The sequence below is a fragment of the Drosophila kikkawai genome, chromosome 2R (genome assembly GCF_030179895.1).
Source record: "Drosophila kikkawai strain 14028-0561.14 chromosome 2R, DkikHiC1v2, whole genome shotgun sequence".
Classification (NCBI taxonomy): Eukaryota; Metazoa; Arthropoda; class Insecta; order Diptera; family Drosophilidae; genus Drosophila; species Drosophila kikkawai.
The window spans coordinates 27,520,605-27,538,351 of record NC_091729.1 but is presented as its reverse complement, the minus strand read 5'-3'; the positions used below and the strand labels follow the sequence as shown (position 1 = coordinate 27,538,351).

Sequence of the window (17,747 nt, the reverse complement as noted above, 5' to 3'; positions counted from 1 at the left end):
GGGTATATTTTCTTGGCCTGGGATGTGGAGGAGGTGTTGGTAAGGTGAAGCAGATGAATGGGAAACTGTCATGCAAGGGATATAACAACATTCTTTGTGGGTATTTTAAAGTAAGCTTATAAAAACGAAGCCTCAACACCCTAAGGAAGACGAAAAGATGATTTTAGAGCTTTATTTAGCCCATCTTGCTGTACTTAATGGCGTAAGCTAGGGTTGGTTTATGATGACCATGATTTAGCTTTAATATTAACAGTAGGCTCTGTATTTAGCAACGTCCTACAGGTTGTCAAAAATCAAGCTAGAATCGTCACGGACTCTATTTTTCCAGCTAGTAACTGAAAATTCCATTTTCAAATATCAATTATTACAAATTCCATAATGTGGCCTGCACTGCGCCATCCCATTCGTAAAGTCTCCGGACCACTAGCTCGTCAAGGACATGGCTATGGAGGCGGTTGTCCTGGAAATGTAAGAACTTTTAGCTTAGCATAGAATTATGTTTATACTGCCTTTCGCCAGAATTTGCCTTTTGGCTTGGACAGTCCCATTCGCTTTACATTGTTCTACACAATTGCGGGAGTCTTGGGCTTTGGAGCTCCCTTTTTAGTGGTTCGCCACCAGATGCTGCGCAATGTGACCGATGATGAGCCGTGAGTGGTCCCAACTATACAATTTTAAGGTGATTCCATCCATTTTCCTTTACAGCAAACCACAGGAATGATCTTATAATAATTCAAATCATAAGAAACTTAAATAAAATGTTAAATGGAGGGCATTGCACATAAAATTTATTGTCGTAACTAATTGTTAACAATCGGCTTTTGTGGGTTTATCTTCTTTCAGATACTTTAGCTAAATGATTAGCTAATTATTCAGTACGACGATCAGCAAGGATCAAGGAAATTCGTTAATTAGACTAGGCTAAGCCTCTACACTTGACTACAGCTCCTCCTTGTCATCGAAGTTGTACTCCTCCTGGATGGGTGATTCGTTGCAGTATTTGGCCTGCTCGGAGCAGATCTTAATGTCCAAATCATTGCCCAGCTCTTCGGCCTGGAAAGCCTTAATAAAGGCCTCATCATTATCCTCCAGCACCTCGTTACAAAAGTGTCCCAGACTCTTGTTCAGATCGCCGTCCTGAACAAAGTCCACCAACGAGGAGTCTGGATTCATCTGGCCATTGACGATCATCTTGAGGAGCGTAAACTTGCCATTGCTCTTGTAGGTGGCCTTCAGGTAATCGTCCATTTTTTCACCTGAAAGGAAGATACGATTTTCAATAGGAAATTCAAGTAAGTCTTATCTTATATTCACAGCAATAAAGATAGGAGTTAAATTATAAATAAGTAGTAGGCATACTCACATATCTTCTCCATCAGTTCCGTGAGGAACATCTCCGACTTGATGAGACGCACCCGCTTGCTAATCGAGTTCCCCTGGGCATCCAGCCGGAAGCCACTCACATCGGCCATCTTATGGGGATCCTCCTTGGCTATCGCCTCCTCCAGTTCCGCCACCGTGGCCTTGCACACTGCAGGAGATGATTACCGTTAGCCAATAGGGCCAACAAGTGGAATAGCCGTCTGTTGCTGTTCGGAACTCCTCCACTTACCGTGACACTTTACCTCCCGCGAGGTGAAGCTGTAACCCTGGGCCAAGGCCAGCAGGCCGAAGAGGATTAGCGTCTTTGCCAGCATAACTTCTATTGATTAATTAACAAATCCAAACTTAACAATTGCAACCACGTCAGCAACACAGCGCGTTCGGTTTGAAAATGCGGCGTTGATAATGTCGTGAGTATTTACGGCGACTTAAGAGCGACGTGGTTTTTGTTGCTCCCCCCGATAAGTGTTATTCTGCTTAATTTATTCCGTCGACGGGGTGGTGGCGGGAGGGCGGTGGGTCGGGGTCAGTTGTTTTCACAGAAATCCACGAGAAATTTTAGTAAATAAATTCTATGAAACCTTAGCAAGTTGCTATCGGTCTATCGATAGGTGTGACCTTTGTGGGAGAAATATTTTTGAGGTGACCATCCTAAATTGTTTAAATTTTGATTTTGAATTATAGAACCGGGCTGGATTTTTAATATTGTCAAAAGAACAATTGTTAAATAAATTTTTATTAAAGAACTTTTTTTATAAGCTTAAAAAAATATATATAAATAATGATGAATATTATATAAATTGTTTTAAAGAATACAACAATTTTAAATGAAATTAATTATATTCATTTTGAAATATCCCTTAAATCCTCTATTTAATTTAAATAAAATTCTAGCTTTCCTTTCGATACCCCATAGATCGACATTTATCGGCGCTCAATGTTTGAAATTCAAATAGCAGCATCCCAACCAGAAGAAAGTAAATCTAGAAGAGTGTTTTGAGTGAAATTCGCACTATATTTTCAGCCGCCTTTCTCTGTGCTCTCGCTCAGCATCTGCCATTCCAGAGATAATGCCATATAGCTCGCTGATAAGCGAAGACTCAGTGCAAGTGGAGAATTGCTCGCGAGCGGTTCTCCTCGTTCTTTGCTCGCAATGTGAATGCAATCGAAGCGTGTAATTAACCGGCAAAACACTCGTAAATTGACACAAGCCCACAACTCGGTCGCGTTCGGCGATAATTTCCACATACTCTTATTAACCATTGTAATTGGCGTTAATTAAGTGTCTCGTGTATATATCTCGCACTCTCTGGCAGTGTATTTCCTTCTTCTTCCGTAGTGCCGATCGTTTCCAGACGTCTGTGTTTGCTCAGTTAATTGATAAGACCAAATTGTCAGTGCACTTTGCCATATTTATATAGGGAAAAAACTATTCAAATCGGAAATGCAGCGGAAATAGTTGTTGTACCTTTTTTTAGAGACCCCTCAGAGATAACAGATTATTCATTGAGCACATTATGAATGAGGCTTTACGGATTCCGGAATCTGGAAAAGATTCTGTGGAGATTTAGGTTAATTTTCATTTTATTTTCCAAAGATATTATTGTACAACTTTTAAAAAACACAGGACCTCCTTTTAATTGTTTATAACTTTTATAAAATACATAATTTTTAAGGTATTAGCATGTTTATCCTAAACATTTTCAAGGGTATATGTCCTATTTAATAGCATTTGCAGTGCCCTTTACGGCAGAGAGCGCTCCTTCCCTTTTTTCCACAAAAAGCAGAACACTGATCGATTGCGCAAGTAGCACGCTTTAGGCGTCTTTCCTGGGACAGCTCTCGGAAGGCACTCCCTGTATCCTGCACCTCTTCTAGGTTAAATCCTTGTGTATCTTCCTTGTGAAGTGGTTCCGCCTGAGACACATAAACCGCAGCCAGAACTAGAGCCAGGAAAAAGGTGATCTTCATGTTGGCAACTCGAACTTAACACTGTTCTGGTTGCTAGTAGTTACTGTCGTCTTTTATAGCTAAGCGATCGGCTACCGGTTTATGATAATCACTCTATATATGATATAACAGTTAGAGATATTCCTGCTTTGATATATTGTTTTATTGTCAAAGATTTACGGGAAATAAACTATGCAAAAGTCATTTCCGTTTAGTTCATAAATAGAAACTGACAGGTTGTTATGTGACTTTGTGGGAGAAAGATTTAAAGTTGTAGTTGGATTTTTAAATGTTATAGAAGCTTTTTCTTATTAGAGTTTCTTTGTGGCATTTTATCTTTAATTTTTTAAAAAGAAATTCAAACTTTGACAAATTAGATTTTTATAGGTATTTATTTATTTTTAACATTTAATTTTCCATCAAAATCATTAAGTTAGTTCCCTGCTTTGATCCCAATTAACGTCGGCACACGCAGACAGCCTTGTCATTGCAATATCCACCCTTGTTTCCTCGGGCCAGACAGTGGGCAGCGCAGGCGGTATGGTTCCAGTTCCATTTGGAAAGCAAATCGCAGGTGGCACGCTTCTGGCGACTGTGCTCTGCCACTCCCTGGTCGGCTTGCTCCTCTGTCGCCTGGTCAGGTTGCTCCACCGCCTCTGCCAGGAGATGTTCCGGTAGAGCCTCCTCCTTAACAGGCTGAGCCTGCACTAGGCAAGCCACAAATGCGAAGGCAAGAGCCAGGAACAAGATGATCTTCATGATGGGATCTCAGTGGGGATACTGTTGTGACTTTTGATAGCCTCGCTACGTTTATATAGCAATCTTGGTGGCAGATCGATTCCCCAAGGGACTCCCCAGTGTATGACTTATTTTGCCTTTTGTGGCTTCTTCAATATGCAGGAGCACGCACACGACTCGGGGATTTTATTTTAACCGAACGGAAGACAATGGGGAGAAACCCCCTACTAGGGTACTATTTCTTTTTTGACTTGAGATAACAGAGAAAATGTATATTTAAGAGCTATATTTGAAGAGCTCGGTTTCATTTTCCAGCCTGAGGGATCTTTAAATATACATAAATCTCGAATATTAATTAATTAAACCATTTTTTATTTTCCTTTTAATTTTTTTTTATTAATGCAAAAACAAAAAAAGGTTTTATATTTGCTTGCAGTTTTTATTTGCTCTTGGATTATTTAGAATTGAAGTTCATATAGACACTTTTGTTCATTTTGAACTCCAAATCAAGAGCGGCACACGCATACGCCCTTGTCAGTGCAATAACCGCCCTTCTTCAATAATGCAATACAGTGGGCAGCGCAGAGACTATGGTTATAGTTCAGCCCGGAGAGAAGATCGCAGGTAGCACGCTTTTGGCGGCTATGTGGTACCAAAGCTTGGTCGAGATTCCTGATCGTAACGGGCTGAGCCTGGACCAGGCAAGCCACCAAGGCGAGGGTAAAAGCCAGGAACAAGATTAACTTCATGCTGGAATGTCAGTGGGGATACTGTTGTGATTTGTGGTGGTTTCAGTGGGTTTATATACCATTAGCTGCTGGCCATTACCATTTTTTGTTAGTTATTTTAGAGAAGCCTGTTTCAAGAGCAATTTTACATTTTATTTTCCTTAAGATAAGGGAAAAATTAACATTTAAAACTGGTTTTTCTATAACTCCTGTCTAGAGCTTCAAATAGAACAATAGATTACGACAAAAATACAAAGCTTATAATAGAAAGCGAAGCAAAGGGTAGTTCAATAGTAATTAAAGAATATTTACAATATTTTATTTTAAGATTTAAAGTTAATAATGGAAAAGATGGAAATAAATTTAAAAAAAGCCCAAAAGTAAGCTTTAAAATCTTAAGCACAACAAAATAAATTAATATGAAATATTTTACAACAATATTTAAAATTGATTTTTAACCTATAATGATAATTTTGAATTTCTGCGAACCCTTGAGAAAAATATATATTATTTTATGTTATAAACAAAAACCTCAATTGCAAGGAGATTTTGTTATACAAATTTTAAACAAAGTATTATTAAATATTCCTTATTTTCATAATAATATCAATCTTATGTTTTATTATTTAAATAGTTACCAATGAATTTTATTTTTAAAAAGTTTTAAATATTTCTGTATATCCTGTGGATATTTAAACCCTTAACTCTAGCTTCCTTATACCTGAAGGAATATCTTGATCTTAAATTAATGAAAACCCTGCAAAAATCATATAAACAAACGAAAACAAAGCCGTATATTATTTATTGATGCTCGCAAAGTAATTAAAATTGGCTGATCTGATCAGATCCGGTAATCGTTTCGATTTCTTGCTAACTATTTAATTGTGCCAACAGTTGAAGAGCTGCGTACACACACACACTCTCAGAGATACTCGGTAACAGATACAGATAGCCAGATACAGATATGTACATAAACATACACCCAGGCGACAATAAATAATTTCCACCGAAAAGTCGCTTCATAAAGCCGGGCAAGTAAACAAACAAGAATCACACAATGATTAGTTGGACACACACACACACACACAGAGGGAGCCTCGGAGGCGGGTGTGCACTTGGTGTATCGTATCCCCCGGTATCTGTGCTGTATCTGCGTCAGCCGGCGTATCTATATCTATATATCTGTATCTGCATCTGGCTGCGGGCCCAGTTCAGCGCGCTGCAGCAATCCCGATCGGATCGGATCCCACGACCGAGGCTTTTCAGTTGCTCCTTCGCTAACCGCTGCCCGTTGCACGTTGCCTGTTTACCTTTGTTATCGACCAGGTCTTCGGTCTTGTCTTGCATTTTGGCGTCATACTGTCTGCCAGTCCACTCCACTTGAGGCCAGAGCCCCAACTCCTGGCACCGCTCGAGAGTGTTCTTCGGGTAACCATTTATACAGGGAGGAAAAATAAAAAAAAAAAGTATCTTCTTATATGATAAAGTTTGTAACAAAAATAAGGACTATTTTAGAAAATCAATCTATAATCTATAATCTATCTATCTATATAAAAAAAACCCAAGATAAATTTAGAAAAATTTATAAAAAAAACTCTAAAAAATCCCCAATCTCCCTAATTTTCTTCAGTGCCCCTCCCAATCGTTAAAGAACACCACAAAACAGAGTGTGGCACAGCCGAAAACAAAGCAGAACCAGGGGCGGTTGTTCAAGAGGTTGGAAGGGGGATCTTGCTGTAGGGTAACCAGGAGTGTGAAGAAGGGGGATCAGTGGCAGTTATCGCTGCCGTCAGACTGTCTGGCAGGTTTCACACCGAAAACATCGGAGGCAACCGGCAAGGCAAAGTCTCTGCCTGCGTCTTTCTCTCTCTCTCTCTCTCTCTCCAGGTGAACCTGGGATGCGGGACTCCTTGGCCGGTTGCGGCGGCTCTATAAATCACAGGAGCGAGCGGGGCCCGGGCCCTCGACGGCTCACGTTTTCCCCTGGTTTCCCTGGCTTCCCTGGTTTCTCGATCCCCGCTGGCTGAGCCACAGAGCAGCTGGTGCAACTGTTGGCCGCTTTGTTTTAGATGATTTTTGTTGCTTTTGTTGTTGGTGAGGCAACCTCTTGAGATGCACAAAGGAAGATAAATTTCACACGCACACACAAGTGCTCTTACACACTGTCTGCGATCGTTTTTCTGCTGCCTTACAGTGGGTAATCCTTAAGATGCATTTTTCTTGTAACTGAATTATGGGGAATACAATCCACTGCGACGTTCTCAGTGAAAAATAGTTGGTAGAGTAGAAAAGGATCTTAGGAAGAGGATGTTAATAAAGTATCTCAGGAATTAAAATAGATATTCAAGTACCTGACTCATGATTCTAGGTGTAAACCTATGTTATATTTAAAATAAGATTAATTGACAAAATAAAAAGCTTTTAATTGCTTGGGAACTACGAAAGAGCCCATTTAGGGTTTATTATAAATAATTCTAGAGAAGTTTAACCACTCTTTGCTAAAAAATAACAGAATAAATATAATACCTTAATATTTCTTTGATAAATTATGGTTAATCCCATTTTCCCCCACTTCATTTATACTTTTCTTCATATTCCTCTTTACGTAGTCTCCACTGTAGTGACTGTCCGGTCTCTCGGAGTCGGAGTCGCAAAGATAAGATATTGGAAGCGACCCGCCAGACACTCTGGCGACAGCGGGATCCCGCTTTCTCCGTCGCCGCCGCCGCCACCTGCCCTCCGATCCGATCCGACCGCTCTCCGAAAAGAGAGAAGAGAACCCCGATTCTCTCTCTACTTCGATCGTGAGCTCTCACGGCACGGTGGCACTCGTGGTTTGGGCCACTGCCACTCCACTCCACCATATCCAGATCCCAGGCGAGGCGCGGCAACCGCTGGGCGGCCAGTCGTGTGTGGAACTCGGCGTCGTTCGGTTGGATTTTTGCAGTTGGCTCCGGAGCTACATCGTACACCCAAAGTGATCCTCGCTTCTGCGCTTGCTCTTTTTCAAAACGAACCGAAAAAAAAACCAAAACGAAACTGCGGCAAAATCGCACACATAAAGACACAACACACAACACACATTATATAAACAGAAGATCTACCCAGAACACACCTTACCTTAATGCACACACACACCGCCTCACTATAAATAGCCCGCGGAAATCGGTAAATAAATAAAATCGGAAAATCTGAAAGCGGCAAAGTAAAAGTTCTACGAGGGAAATCTAATTGCGACTTTGCAAAAAAGTTTCTTAGTTGCTGCACAAAAATCGGATTATAATGAGAGAGACACAACGCAATTAACACACTCACCAGACACACCTTACTACAGTATCCACCTGAAAGAACAGTTAATTAACGAAATCGAACTGCAAAGTGAAATGCTGGCGAGATGCGTTTTCTTCGTCACCTGGCTGGCGGTCTTGATAGCGACTGGAAGGAGTGATGATGATCAGGCGGTAAGTTTTGGGTCTACTATAAAGATTAAGAAATTCGAATAGTACCAAAATTGAAAGTTACAACCATTTAAATTGGTAGAAATATATAAGTATTAAAGTTGTTTGCGGTTTACGAATAAAAATCTTAAAGAAGAGCTGAAAAATTTGCTATAACAGATGTAACTATGATCTGATCCTTTGTGGAAGGACTAGGTTTAATATTTTAGGGATTTAATTTTATATATATACAAAAAGGCCTAATTTACATTTCTTGGGATCCCTATACCTTCAAAGAGGTTTCTTTTCTAGATTATATACTCCAAACTTTAAAAATTATAAATTAAAATACATCACAGATAAAAGTATTATTACAAGAGATATAAGAGTAAGCACTTACAAGACTATAAACCCTCGAAAATAATAGTAAAAAATAAACTCTTTTAACATTATAATCCCTTTAAAAATAATAATCATACCCTGCAAAACATTCTGCCACCGTACACTCAAAGAGTGATCACTTTGTAAATCCCGGGAAAACACTTGAATATTCCAGGTATCAAAAGGTACCAAAAAGTCAGACAAAGAGAGTGAAACGGAGTAGAAGAAGATGCAGGCAAAAGAAGCTGCGATTGTGTGCTGTTCTCCTTCTCCTACCTTCGTGTTCTCCTCAGCTCAGCTTGTCCGCCGCCGCGCAGTCTGCCAAACTCCAAGAAGAGAGTCTGCCGGCTGCCCCTCCTCTCTGCCCCCACATCTACCCATCCATTGATTTTTGTTTTTGTTTCATCTGACCGACGAACGTGTTTCGTGTTCCTGCAGAAAACAAGAAGAGAAATAGGAGGTAGAAGGAGGAGAGGTGCAAAAAGGAGAACACAAAATGGTCACAAGTCAAAAGCGATTTCTTTTGCCAGCCGCCTCTTGGCTTTTTTTAAGCCTCTTCTTAGGCTGTTTTTTAGTTTTTATTTACTTTTTTTTGCCAATGCCACTAAGCTGGCTGATGATGACAAAGTGTGAAGAAGTATTTAAAGTGTGGAGCAAGCTTCCACCGCCTCCTCATCACCCTCCTCCATCAGCATCGCAGCCTCCCCCTTCCCGCCTCGTTCGGCGAGCGTGAGAACTGTCAGTCAATAATTTTGTCGTTATCTCGGTAACAATCCTTGAGCTGTCTCCTTTTATAATTTGTAGCTCTCCTCTCGCCAGGAGAATCAGGAGGAGAGAAAGAGAGGGAGTCACAGGGTGCTCCAGGTGTGGGGATTCTCTTCTCACTCCAGGCACGTTTTCGGGATAACGCCCTATTTAAAGCTTGGATAATCGCTAGCGAATATGTCATTTGCATTCGCAATTAGAAGAGGCATTCCCCAAGGACAGGGGTGTGGGTGATATAGCTTGGAGAGGGGTTTAAGATGCACAGAAAGAAATTATTAACTAAAAATCAAATCTACAACCTTTGAAGTGTTATTTTGAAAGATACAAATATTTCTTACTTTCTCATTTAAAATTTAAATACAATTCCTTTTGAGAATTCACTTTAGACTCTTCTAAAGTCTCCAAAGAATTCTTTTGGAATTCATGAGTCTCCAATTCCTAAATTTCCAATTGGCCAATGCCAGGGAATCGAGTTCGAGTGCTTAACCAGATGCCCTACGCCCCACTTCTTAGAACAGCCATCCGATCTGCCGATTGCAGCATTATATATATATTATATCTATACAATTATGTGTCTATATATGTATACATATATGTACCTCGTCGGGGGAGTCGAAAATCACCTGCGCACTCCGATTTCCAGGCAGCGCGTGCTCTCAATGCCCACAGAAAATGAAAATGAACTCGAATTGTTTACAGACATTCTACATTATTTGGGTGTATGTACACACACTGTGAGTGTGTGTGTATGTTGTGGCAACATCGAGACAACACTGGGACAGGTATAATTGCTGCTACTCATAATAGTATAACACTTCTTGAGGGGGAAGAGAGCTCCCGGTATTTAAAAGTCAGCAGAAGGGAGCCCATTATATTGACTTTCCTGGGGTTTTGTTTACCTGAAATTACAACATTTTGATATCTATAATTAATTTTGTTTTTGGTTTGAGAGGAATTGACAAGAATTTATAACTGGTGATCATTGTTATAGTTTTTATGGTTAAATATTTACACGAGAAGTGTTGTCAGAGGGATTTCTAAGCCTTAAAAACACAAACAAGATAATAGCAATAGATATACTATATTTATAGAAATATTTATTTAGTATTTTACTGAAATAGTTTTAAAATTTTTGTTTATCTTTTTGTTAATTAATTAAGAACAATATTTATAGGAACCTCTTAATTAAAATAACTTAAAAGAGTTCTCTTTTGGGGTTGAACCTAAAAGAAAAAGGAGAATCGCTCTCAGAATGATTAGCTGCAGTCAAAACCTCTCTCTTGTTCCCTAGCTCTTGTTACTGATTTTGCTTGTACATTGCAGGCAATAAATATAAATTTGTATATATTTAAAAGAGCTTCGAGACTAGACAAGTTCAACTATAGCCAAAAAACTCAGTCTCGGTTACTTTATATATTTTATAGTATAGCAAGCCAGAGCACCACCTCAATTAGTATCCTCATATCTTATCCGAAACATGTTTCGGTTATGGGACATTAGATGGCTTGACGCATTTCACTTTTCAATAAACAGCAAAATCTAATTAATGTCCGAGATACACGATACATAAATATCCGTGGGCTGTGGGCTTTTTGCCCGCAGCAAATTGGCGACAAAAGGCGCTGCTGCTGGCGGCTGCACTGGGCCTCCTCCCCGTATAAACATACAAATATATATGGATATAGATACAGATATATATCTCCGATTTACATACACGCGCTTATGTGATTTTTTGTGGGCTAAACAAGAATTCGCGCACTCAGCCGGCAGCCAGTTGGTCGCGGAGCTTGGCGGCTGCCATAATACGTTGTTTCAGTTTTTTTTCTGGTGGGGATTTTGGGGCTGTGTATGGGCCTGACAACTTTGATTTTCGCATTAGCTTCGAAACCCTCCTCCTCCACCTCCTACGAGGCTGTCCCCGCCTGTGCCTGAGTCGATATTCCGAATTCGTATTCCAGTCAGAGCCGAAAGCCCAGACGCTTGACGGCGACTGGCAGCAGACCTGGCCATAAGTGCAGTAAATCATTTTACGCGTGTTCGCCTTACCTCACCTCACACCTCACCACTCACCACTGTCTCCACCTGCTCCTCCTCCTTCCACCAGATGAAGCTACCCGCCTGCGCCGCCAAGCAGGGCGAGTGCGATGATAACGAGGGTCCCGTCTGCGGCACCGATGGCCAGACCTATCCCACCAGGTGTCACCTGCTGCGGGCTCAATGTGGAGGTCACCAAGTGAGCCTTAAGTACCATGAGTCCTGCAATGGTAAGTAAAAATTACCTCTTACAAAATCTTTAAAAACTTAATACAATTCCTTCCCTTTCAGCCTGCTTGGAGGCTGTGAAGTATGCCCGCCGGCAGCAGGCTCGGGATCCTGATTACTTTGTTCCTCGCTGTCGCAAGGATGGCAATTATGCGGCCATGCAGTGCTATGGCAAGACAGGACCCTGCTGGTGCAGTGACAGCCAGGGCAGACCCATCGAGGATACTTCGACGCCCACGCGAAGGGGTAAGCCGCGATGCCGAGCCTATCGTCGCAATCGTCGTCGTCTGGCCTCCCATCAGATGGGCTACAGTCCGGATACCTCTGCTTCGTCCAAGGGCAGCTCGGAGTCGGGAGCTGCTGGCCATCGGCCTTGCAGCAAAACGGATCGGGCAATGTTCAATGGCAATCTAATGAGGATGCTGCGCAACGAGGCCCAGAACTTCCTGCGGCAGTCATCGCTATCGGATGCTGCCATTTTGGAGTGGAAGTTTGCCAAGCTGGACACGAATGGGAATCAGTTGCTGGATCGCCAGGAGGTGAAGGAGCTGAAGAAGGTCTTGAAGAGGGTGAGTCTTTCAACAGGTTGTTTTGGACTTTCTGCTTTATAATTAAACTTGATGTTTAATAGAATGTTAAGCCGCGTCGCTGTGGCAGGACCTTTGGCAAATACTGTGATGTCACCAAGGATGAGAACCTTAATGCTTTGGAGTGGAGTATTTGTTTTACCAACAAATTAAACAATCGTGAGTAAATAAATTAAAAATATATATATATTGGACGATATTTTAAGTAAACAAAGTCGGTAAATATTAAAACCTAACTCTGAATTACTAACATATTTGGAAATTAACAATTAAAAATATATTTTATTAACGGTAATTTAAATAATAAATAAATAATAATGTTATCTATATGTTATTTGTTATTTAAGGGATAATTTATTAAATTAAATAAATTCCTTAACTAGCCCCTTAACCCATAACCCCATATTTTCCAGCATTTTAAATTCATCTCTCTCACGTACATATTTCTTACCTGCATCCAGGTAGTGCCGTTGTTACCCTCCTGGCCAGCAGTGCAGCCACCGCTCCGCCTCAATCCACCCATTACCATGTCCACGGCACAGCCACCAATTCCAATGGCAAGCATCGAGATCATACCAACACCAATATCATTGGCAGTGCCACTGGTCATCATCCGCACACATACTCGGAGGATGTGAGTGGCAGTGAGGATAACGAGGATAACTACGAGGATGGCGGAACGGGCTATGGCGGCGAGGAGGATGAGTCGGATGGAGGGGATCTGCCCAATTCACGTAGCCACATCCCATCATTATATAGTACGTAGATTTTGTGTGTAAACTAACCAAAGCCAACAATATGTCTTCGGATCACTAAGTAGGGATATTGGCAGATCAATAATTTAACAATATTTGAGGTGAAAGTCGATAAATTTTAAAAACGATATTTTTGATTTATAATTTGGATTTTTCCTTTTTCATATAATTTAAGCATACAACTATCCTAAACATAAAACTTTTCAACTAAAATCTATTATTAAAAGCAACTAAACTATATCCCTTGTTCTCTGGAATGCCCTTCTGATAAATCTTAGTTCAAGTTTCTATCGACTTCATCTTGTTTCCCAACATTTGCGTATGAAATAAGATCAGATCCCCATTTCATATCATTTCTTTTCGGTGGTTCGTGTTCATTTGGCATGCTTCCAAAGGGCAGAATAGAATGTATTTTAAAGCGCATATCTTGACAGTGCTGAACTCCAAGCCGGAGACGACGAGCCAGGACACGGAGAGCGAGTCAAACTGCTGGATGGATCAATCAGTGGCGCTGGAAGAGCAGGGGGTAAGTGGAGAGACCACTATCTCCAGATATATTCCTAATATTAATATATCCTCAGCATGGTGGCAAGCTTTTTGTGCCTCAGTGTTTGCCTGATGGTCGCTACCAGCGCGTCCAGTGCTACACCTCCACTTCCTACTGCTGGTGCGTCAACGAGGATACGGGCAAGAGCATTCCGGGCACATCGGTGAAGAACAAGCGACCGCAGTGCGAAGAGGATGTGGTTGTGCGTCCCATGAAGGGTTGCACCGAGCCGCGAAAAACCCAGTTCCTGCGGGAGCTAAAGGCTTTTCTCAACACTTCGCTACTGCCCAGCAGCACCACAGTGTAGGTTTATCTTTGAAATATCTAATTTATACATTTTAAGCTTTAAGCTTTATATTACAGAGCCAATTCCACCTTGTGGAAGTCGGAGGATGAAAGGATTGCCACTTTGAGCTTTGTCTATCTGGACAAGAACAAGAACAAGTCCTGGGAGCGACGAGAGTGGAAGGTCTTTAGGGATCTGGTTACGAGTGCCAGGTGAGAGCTTTAGAAAGAGACTGTGTAGGAAGATTTTATAATACCTTTTCTCCTTCAGCAATCTACGCAGATGCGGCAAGAAAATGCCCAGGTACTGTGACATCAATGGCGACAAGAAAATCTCCCTGGCCGAGTGGCTCAACTGCCTCCAAGCGTCACCACGGGAGAGTGCCACCACTGTGAAGCCAGCGGCACAGTCAAGTATGTGATATATTTTTTCAACTCTGGAGATTTCTATATTAAATCCGATTTCTATAACTTCTAGATGAGACAGCCAGTCCAAAACGCCAGGGATTTAATCCGCTGGAGCGATATCTGAAAGATTAATAACCGGGAAACTCTGCTGCTGTTTACTCACTTACTCATTAGATGTCGTTGTGCCATGACACACACACCACACCCACGCACACACAACAAAAACTAAAGGTGAATCGATAGGCTTTGGACTAAGATATAGAAAAGAAATTGGAAACCTAGGATGACAAGTGAAAGAACTTCCTTTCAAGTTAAAATTTGTAATTTGTTTTTTTCAAAGATCCTCATTAAATTAATTGATATAATTAGGTAAAGCCTGGATTATTTCGTAATTATAAAAGGAGCCAGGTCCTTTCAGTTTTTTGTCACAGCAATCGATTCATCCTAAACCCACACACCCACACCCACACCCAAAAACACAGACACATTCCTAGCATATAGATTCTATGATTTACATGTGTATGTTACTAATTCTTAATTAGTGTTGTAAATATTATCGGACATAAATGTTTAAGCTTAGCTTTGGTCAAAAAATCTCTTATTTCGGCTTGGCGCCGCTAATGGCTTCCCAGTGGATGAGTCGCAAAGGCAGGCACACAATACTCTCCCGGGAATGGGGTTGCAGCAGCAGCTTTGCCACCTGGGCAAAGACCAGGACAACCAGAGTGGTCACCTCCATGATGACAAAATGTGAAATGGAGCTGCCAATGTCCAGCCAAGAGCCTTGATTTCGCACCAGAAAGAGGAAGTTCAGACCCATCACATCACAGATTAGCAGCAGACAAATGTAGATTTGCTCCTCATGCTGACGCACAAACTCACTGTGGGCATACACCACCGCCATGACCAGGACCACGGGCAGGAGAAGCTTCAGCAGCACCAGACCCATGATCACAAACGGTGCAAAGTGACTGAGGAAGCAGCGGGCTATGTTGGGATCGAAAGAACTAATCGAGGCTATGTTGCCGGATCCAAACAGCGAGAAGAAGGTGTACAGGAGCAGGGTGAAGGCCAGCCTTAGGACTGACTTCTCCGCCTGGGCTGTTTGAGAGCGCAGTGAAATACCCAGTTCCAGGGTCAGCAGCTGGAGGAATACTGCCTCGTAAGAGGTGCACAAGGTGGCATACAGGCAGGCCAAATTGAAGCTGATCTGAGCCAGACGCAGCTCCAGCTTGGTCTCTTGGTTTATCGCAATGGCAGTGAAAGCGTAGGCTAGGTATAACCAGCTGGCCATGTTTAGGTGAACCGGAATATTCCTGCCGCTGTCGTGAAGATAAGCGCACACTATGACGTTCAGCAGGATCAAAGCATTGCAGTACTTGGTGTGATTTCCGAGGCTCAATCTGGCCTTGGCACTCCACAGGCAGTTTATAGGTATCAAAATGACGCCAGCCAGGAGCATAAACCAGTTCTGATAGCCCACCGAAGGCGGCAGCAGGGGAAACCCTGCAAGGATCAAGATCAAAGCCAGCCAGCGGTACAACTCCAGGGACTTGGGCTGGAAATTACTCCAACTGTTGTAGCAGGCGAAGGCCACAAAGCACAGGGAGATCAGGCGGCGGTCAAAGAAGGTGAAGACCATTAGCTCCGCGCAAACAATAATCATCAGGAGCTGCCATTTTGTGGTCTTTAAAGATGGAGCACTGTAAGCTTTTTCAGGCTGAGGTGTGACTGCAAAGCTGCTCCAGGGCTGGGCAGCCTTTAGCCAAACAAAGAGAGGCAGCATTAGGTAGAATTGTATGTCCAGCGGGGTTCTTTGGAGCAGCAGGAACAACATCAAAGCAACTAGCGAGAGAGCTAGACTCATCCTCACCAGCTTGGCATTCCCTGCCAGGGCCAGCTCCACTTGGCTTCCTCTATTCTTCGCCAGCGAGCGGTACAAATAGAATATCCAGCCCAGGAAAGTGGCTGTGGTGCTCATCAAAAGCGCACTCCTATAGTAGCCATGATAGTAATCGATGCCCTGGAGGGCATGCTGCATCATCATTTGGCTCTTGACCTGAGAGAGTATGTGTTCCTTTTGCTTGCGCAGCTTCTTGATGTTTGTCTTGTACGCTTTAATGGCATCCGGAGGCAGGTGTCTAAACGCAGGCAGGAGTCCGGCAAAAAATCCTCTATTGTGCTGCTTTTGGAGTGTTTCATATTGCTCCAAGAGCTGCAAAGCATTCAAATATGCAGCCATGGCTTCATATTCAGTGCTGACATTCATGTAGCCAATGGGCAAGGTGCCGAAGTTGTTCATGGGCGGGGGCAAACCGATCAAAGCTGACATAAGCGGCGTTAACTGGGCCTGTTCCAGTTCCAGCAAAGTCATCGGTGGCCCTTGATCGTTGGGCATGAATTTCCGGCTGCCAGGATTGGGCACCTGGCGAGCAACGCCCGAACCCCACAGCATGAAAGGTGTGTCAGTTTCGTGGGCAGTGCCAGCACCATGGGAACCTAAAGAGATAAGAACAAAAAAAGTAGATAAGGTTCACTGCATTCCATGAAAAATAAAGCAAAAGAAAGCCTTACCCGAGTCAGTCATTCCATGATCGGAGGTCAGCAAGTAGACAGTCTTTTTATCGGGAAACACACGCTCGAATTCCTCGTAAATCTCACGTACTCCTCGCTCAGTCTTGTCCAAATTCTTGCGGAATTGCGGTGAGCCCGGCTTGTGGACATGCCCCACTGTGTCCAGTCCCAGGAGATGCAGGAAGAAGACCACAGATTGGGATTTTCGCAGCTTCTCACCCTTGCGTTGCAGCAGCCACTGGGCGCGCTTGAACACCCACTCATCCTGTTCGTAGCTCTCGTAGCCCGGCGAGAAGTCCAGATCATTCGTGTAGGATTGGAAATGCATGGTGTTCAGATTAACAAGATGCTCAAAGATGCCGATTATGTCATTGGCACCCCAGGCATAGATGTGCGAACTACGGTTGAACACCGTGTCAAAGTCGACGGGATTTTTCTTCCAGCCCCGCAGCACCGCCGACGGATCCTCGTAGAGTCCAGCTAGCAGCGCTATGTGCCCCGGCCGGGTTTCGGTGGGCATACGGGTGTGTGACACCCCGACGAGGCCCTCCCGCAGGAAGATCTCACGCAAATGCGGCACATACCGGCAGTTATCCTCGAAGAAGGAGTCGGCGCGCAAGCCATCGGTCACAATTAGCACCAAGCGCTTGGCTGGTGCCTCCAATTGGTAGTCCAGCAGCCGTTTCTGCGGGCTGAGGCCTCTGATCACCGGCGAGCGGAAATAGATGACGAAAATTGAGCCCAGGAGCAGTACGTGGACCACTACGGCGAACACCCACATCGCAGCGAGGAATTTGTTTTTGAAATGGCAATCAGCTGAGAGTGACCAGCTGATTGACCAAGACAGAGCACTTACGGAATGCCAACTTGATTGAAACGTTTTCATAGCTAGAATTTCGAAAAATCGATAAGTCCCCAGCTGTTTTCGTGTTATCGGTGTAATAATA

The 17,747-nt window shown here is 42.8% G+C and overlaps 6 protein-coding genes across 9 annotated transcripts; 2 read left to right on the top strand and 4 right to left on the bottom strand.

Moving 5' to 3' along the window:
• The first annotated feature begins 265 nt into the window (after positions 1–265).
• COX7CL (Cytochrome c oxidase subunit 7C-like) lies at positions 266–787 on the top strand. Its single transcript, XM_017164653.3, has 3 exons — positions 266–468; positions 520–650; positions 706–787. Exons 1-3 carry the CDS (start codon positions 379–381, stop codon positions 719–721), a joined length of 237 nt encoding a protein of 78 aa, XP_017020142.1. The 5' UTR covers positions 266–378; the 3' UTR covers positions 722–787.
• sel (canopy family protein seele) lies at positions 755–1,910 on the bottom strand. Its single transcript, XM_017164652.3, has 3 exons — positions 1,613–1,910; positions 1,364–1,531; positions 755–1,256 (listed from the first exon to the last, which is right to left on the bottom strand). Exons 1-3 carry the CDS (start codon positions 1,695–1,697, stop codon positions 940–942), a joined length of 570 nt encoding a protein of 189 aa, XP_017020141.1. The 5' UTR covers positions 1,698–1,910; the 3' UTR covers positions 755–939.
• magu (SPARC related modular calcium binding-like protein magu) lies at positions 1,156–14,805 on the top strand. Of its 4 annotated transcripts, none has more exons than XM_070284807.1 (10): positions 1,156–1,292; positions 11,487–11,646; positions 11,708–12,213; positions 12,276–12,390; positions 12,693–12,989; positions 13,382–13,512; positions 13,568–13,836; positions 13,897–14,031; positions 14,090–14,232; positions 14,297–14,805. In XM_070284807.1, the coding sequence occupies exons 2-10, from the start codon at positions 11,487–11,489 to the stop codon at positions 14,356–14,358; spliced, it is 1,818 nt and encodes a 605-aa protein (XP_070140908.1). In that variant the 5' UTR covers positions 1,156–1,292; the 3' UTR covers positions 14,359–14,805. The 4 variants fall into 4 exon arrangements, with proteins under 4 accessions (XP_070140908.1, XP_017020068.1, XP_070140909.1 ...); XM_017164579.3 differs by lacking the exon at positions 1,156–1,292 and adding an exon at positions 7,410–8,260; XM_017164580.3 differs by lacking the exon at positions 1,156–1,292 and adding an exon at positions 7,436–8,260 and having other exon boundaries at positions 13,421–13,512.
• LOC108073098 (defensin-like) lies at positions 3,707–4,135 on the bottom strand. Its single transcript, XM_017164585.3, has one exon. It carries the CDS (start codon positions 4,090–4,092, stop codon positions 3,790–3,792), a length of 303 nt encoding a protein of 100 aa, XP_017020074.1. The 5' UTR covers positions 4,093–4,135; the 3' UTR covers positions 3,707–3,789.
• Def (Defensin) lies at positions 4,491–4,832 on the bottom strand. The gene has a single exon (XM_017164586.3). It carries the CDS (start codon positions 4,818–4,820, stop codon positions 4,578–4,580), a length of 243 nt encoding a protein of 80 aa, XP_017020075.1. The 5' UTR covers positions 4,821–4,832; the 3' UTR covers positions 4,491–4,577.
• On the bottom strand, positions 14,725–17,686 carry PIG-N (Phosphatidylinositol glycan anchor biosynthesis class N). Its single transcript, XM_017164578.2, has 2 exons — positions 16,801–17,686; positions 14,725–16,725 (listed from the first exon to the last, which is right to left on the bottom strand). Exons 1-2 carry the CDS (start codon positions 17,684–17,686, stop codon positions 14,825–14,827), a joined length of 2,787 nt encoding a protein of 928 aa, XP_017020067.1. The 3' UTR covers positions 14,725–14,824.
• Between the last annotated feature and the right edge of the window lie 61 nt (positions 17,687–17,747).

Bases quoted from the DNA above. Each gene is read 5' to 3' on its own strand.
- Def (XM_017164586.3), bottom strand. From the start codon at position 4,820: ATGAAGTTAATCTTGTTCCTGGCTTTTACCCTCGCCTTGGTGGCTTGC.
- sel (XM_017164652.3), bottom strand. From the start codon at position 1,697: ATGCTGGCAAAGACGCTAATCCTCTTCGGCCTGCTGGCCTTGGCCCAG. The intron at 1,532-1,612 runs GTAAGTGGAGGA...CATCTCCTGCAG, and splicing joins GCGGGAGGTAAAGTGTCACG to TGTGCAAGGCCACGGTGGCG. The intron at 1,257-1,363 runs GTGAGTATGCCT...TCTTCCTTTCAG, and splicing joins GGAACTGATGGAGAAGATAT to GTGAAAAAATGGACGATTAC.
- LOC108073098 (XM_017164585.3), bottom strand. From the start codon at position 4,092: ATGAAGATCATCTTGTTCCTGGCTCTTGCCTTCGCATTTGTGGCTTGC.
- magu (XM_017164579.3), top strand. From the start codon at position 8,183: ATGCTGGCGAGATGCGTTTTCTTCGTCACCTGGCTGGCGGTCTTGATA. The intron at 8,261-11,486 runs GTAAGTTTTGGG...TCCTTCCACCAG, and splicing joins GGAGTGATGATGATCAGGCG to ATGAAGCTACCCGCCTGCGC. The intron at 12,990-13,381 runs GTACGTAGATTT...ATGCTTCCAAAG, and splicing joins CCACATCCCATCATTATATA to GGCAGAATAGAATGTATTTT.
- PIG-N (XM_017164578.2), bottom strand. From the start codon at position 17,686: ATGAAAACGTTTCAATCAAGTTGGCATTCCGTAAGTGCTCTGTCTTGG. The intron at 16,726-16,800 runs GTAAGGCTTTCT...TTATCTCTTTAG, and splicing joins TCATGGAATGACTGACTCGG to GTTCCCATGGTGCTGGCACT.
- COX7CL (XM_017164653.3), top strand. From the start codon at position 379: ATGTGGCCTGCACTGCGCCATCCCATTCGTAAAGTCTCCGGACCACTA. The intron at 469-519 runs GTAAGAACTTTT...GCCTTTCGCCAG, and splicing joins GAGGCGGTTGTCCTGGAAAT to AATTTGCCTTTTGGCTTGGA.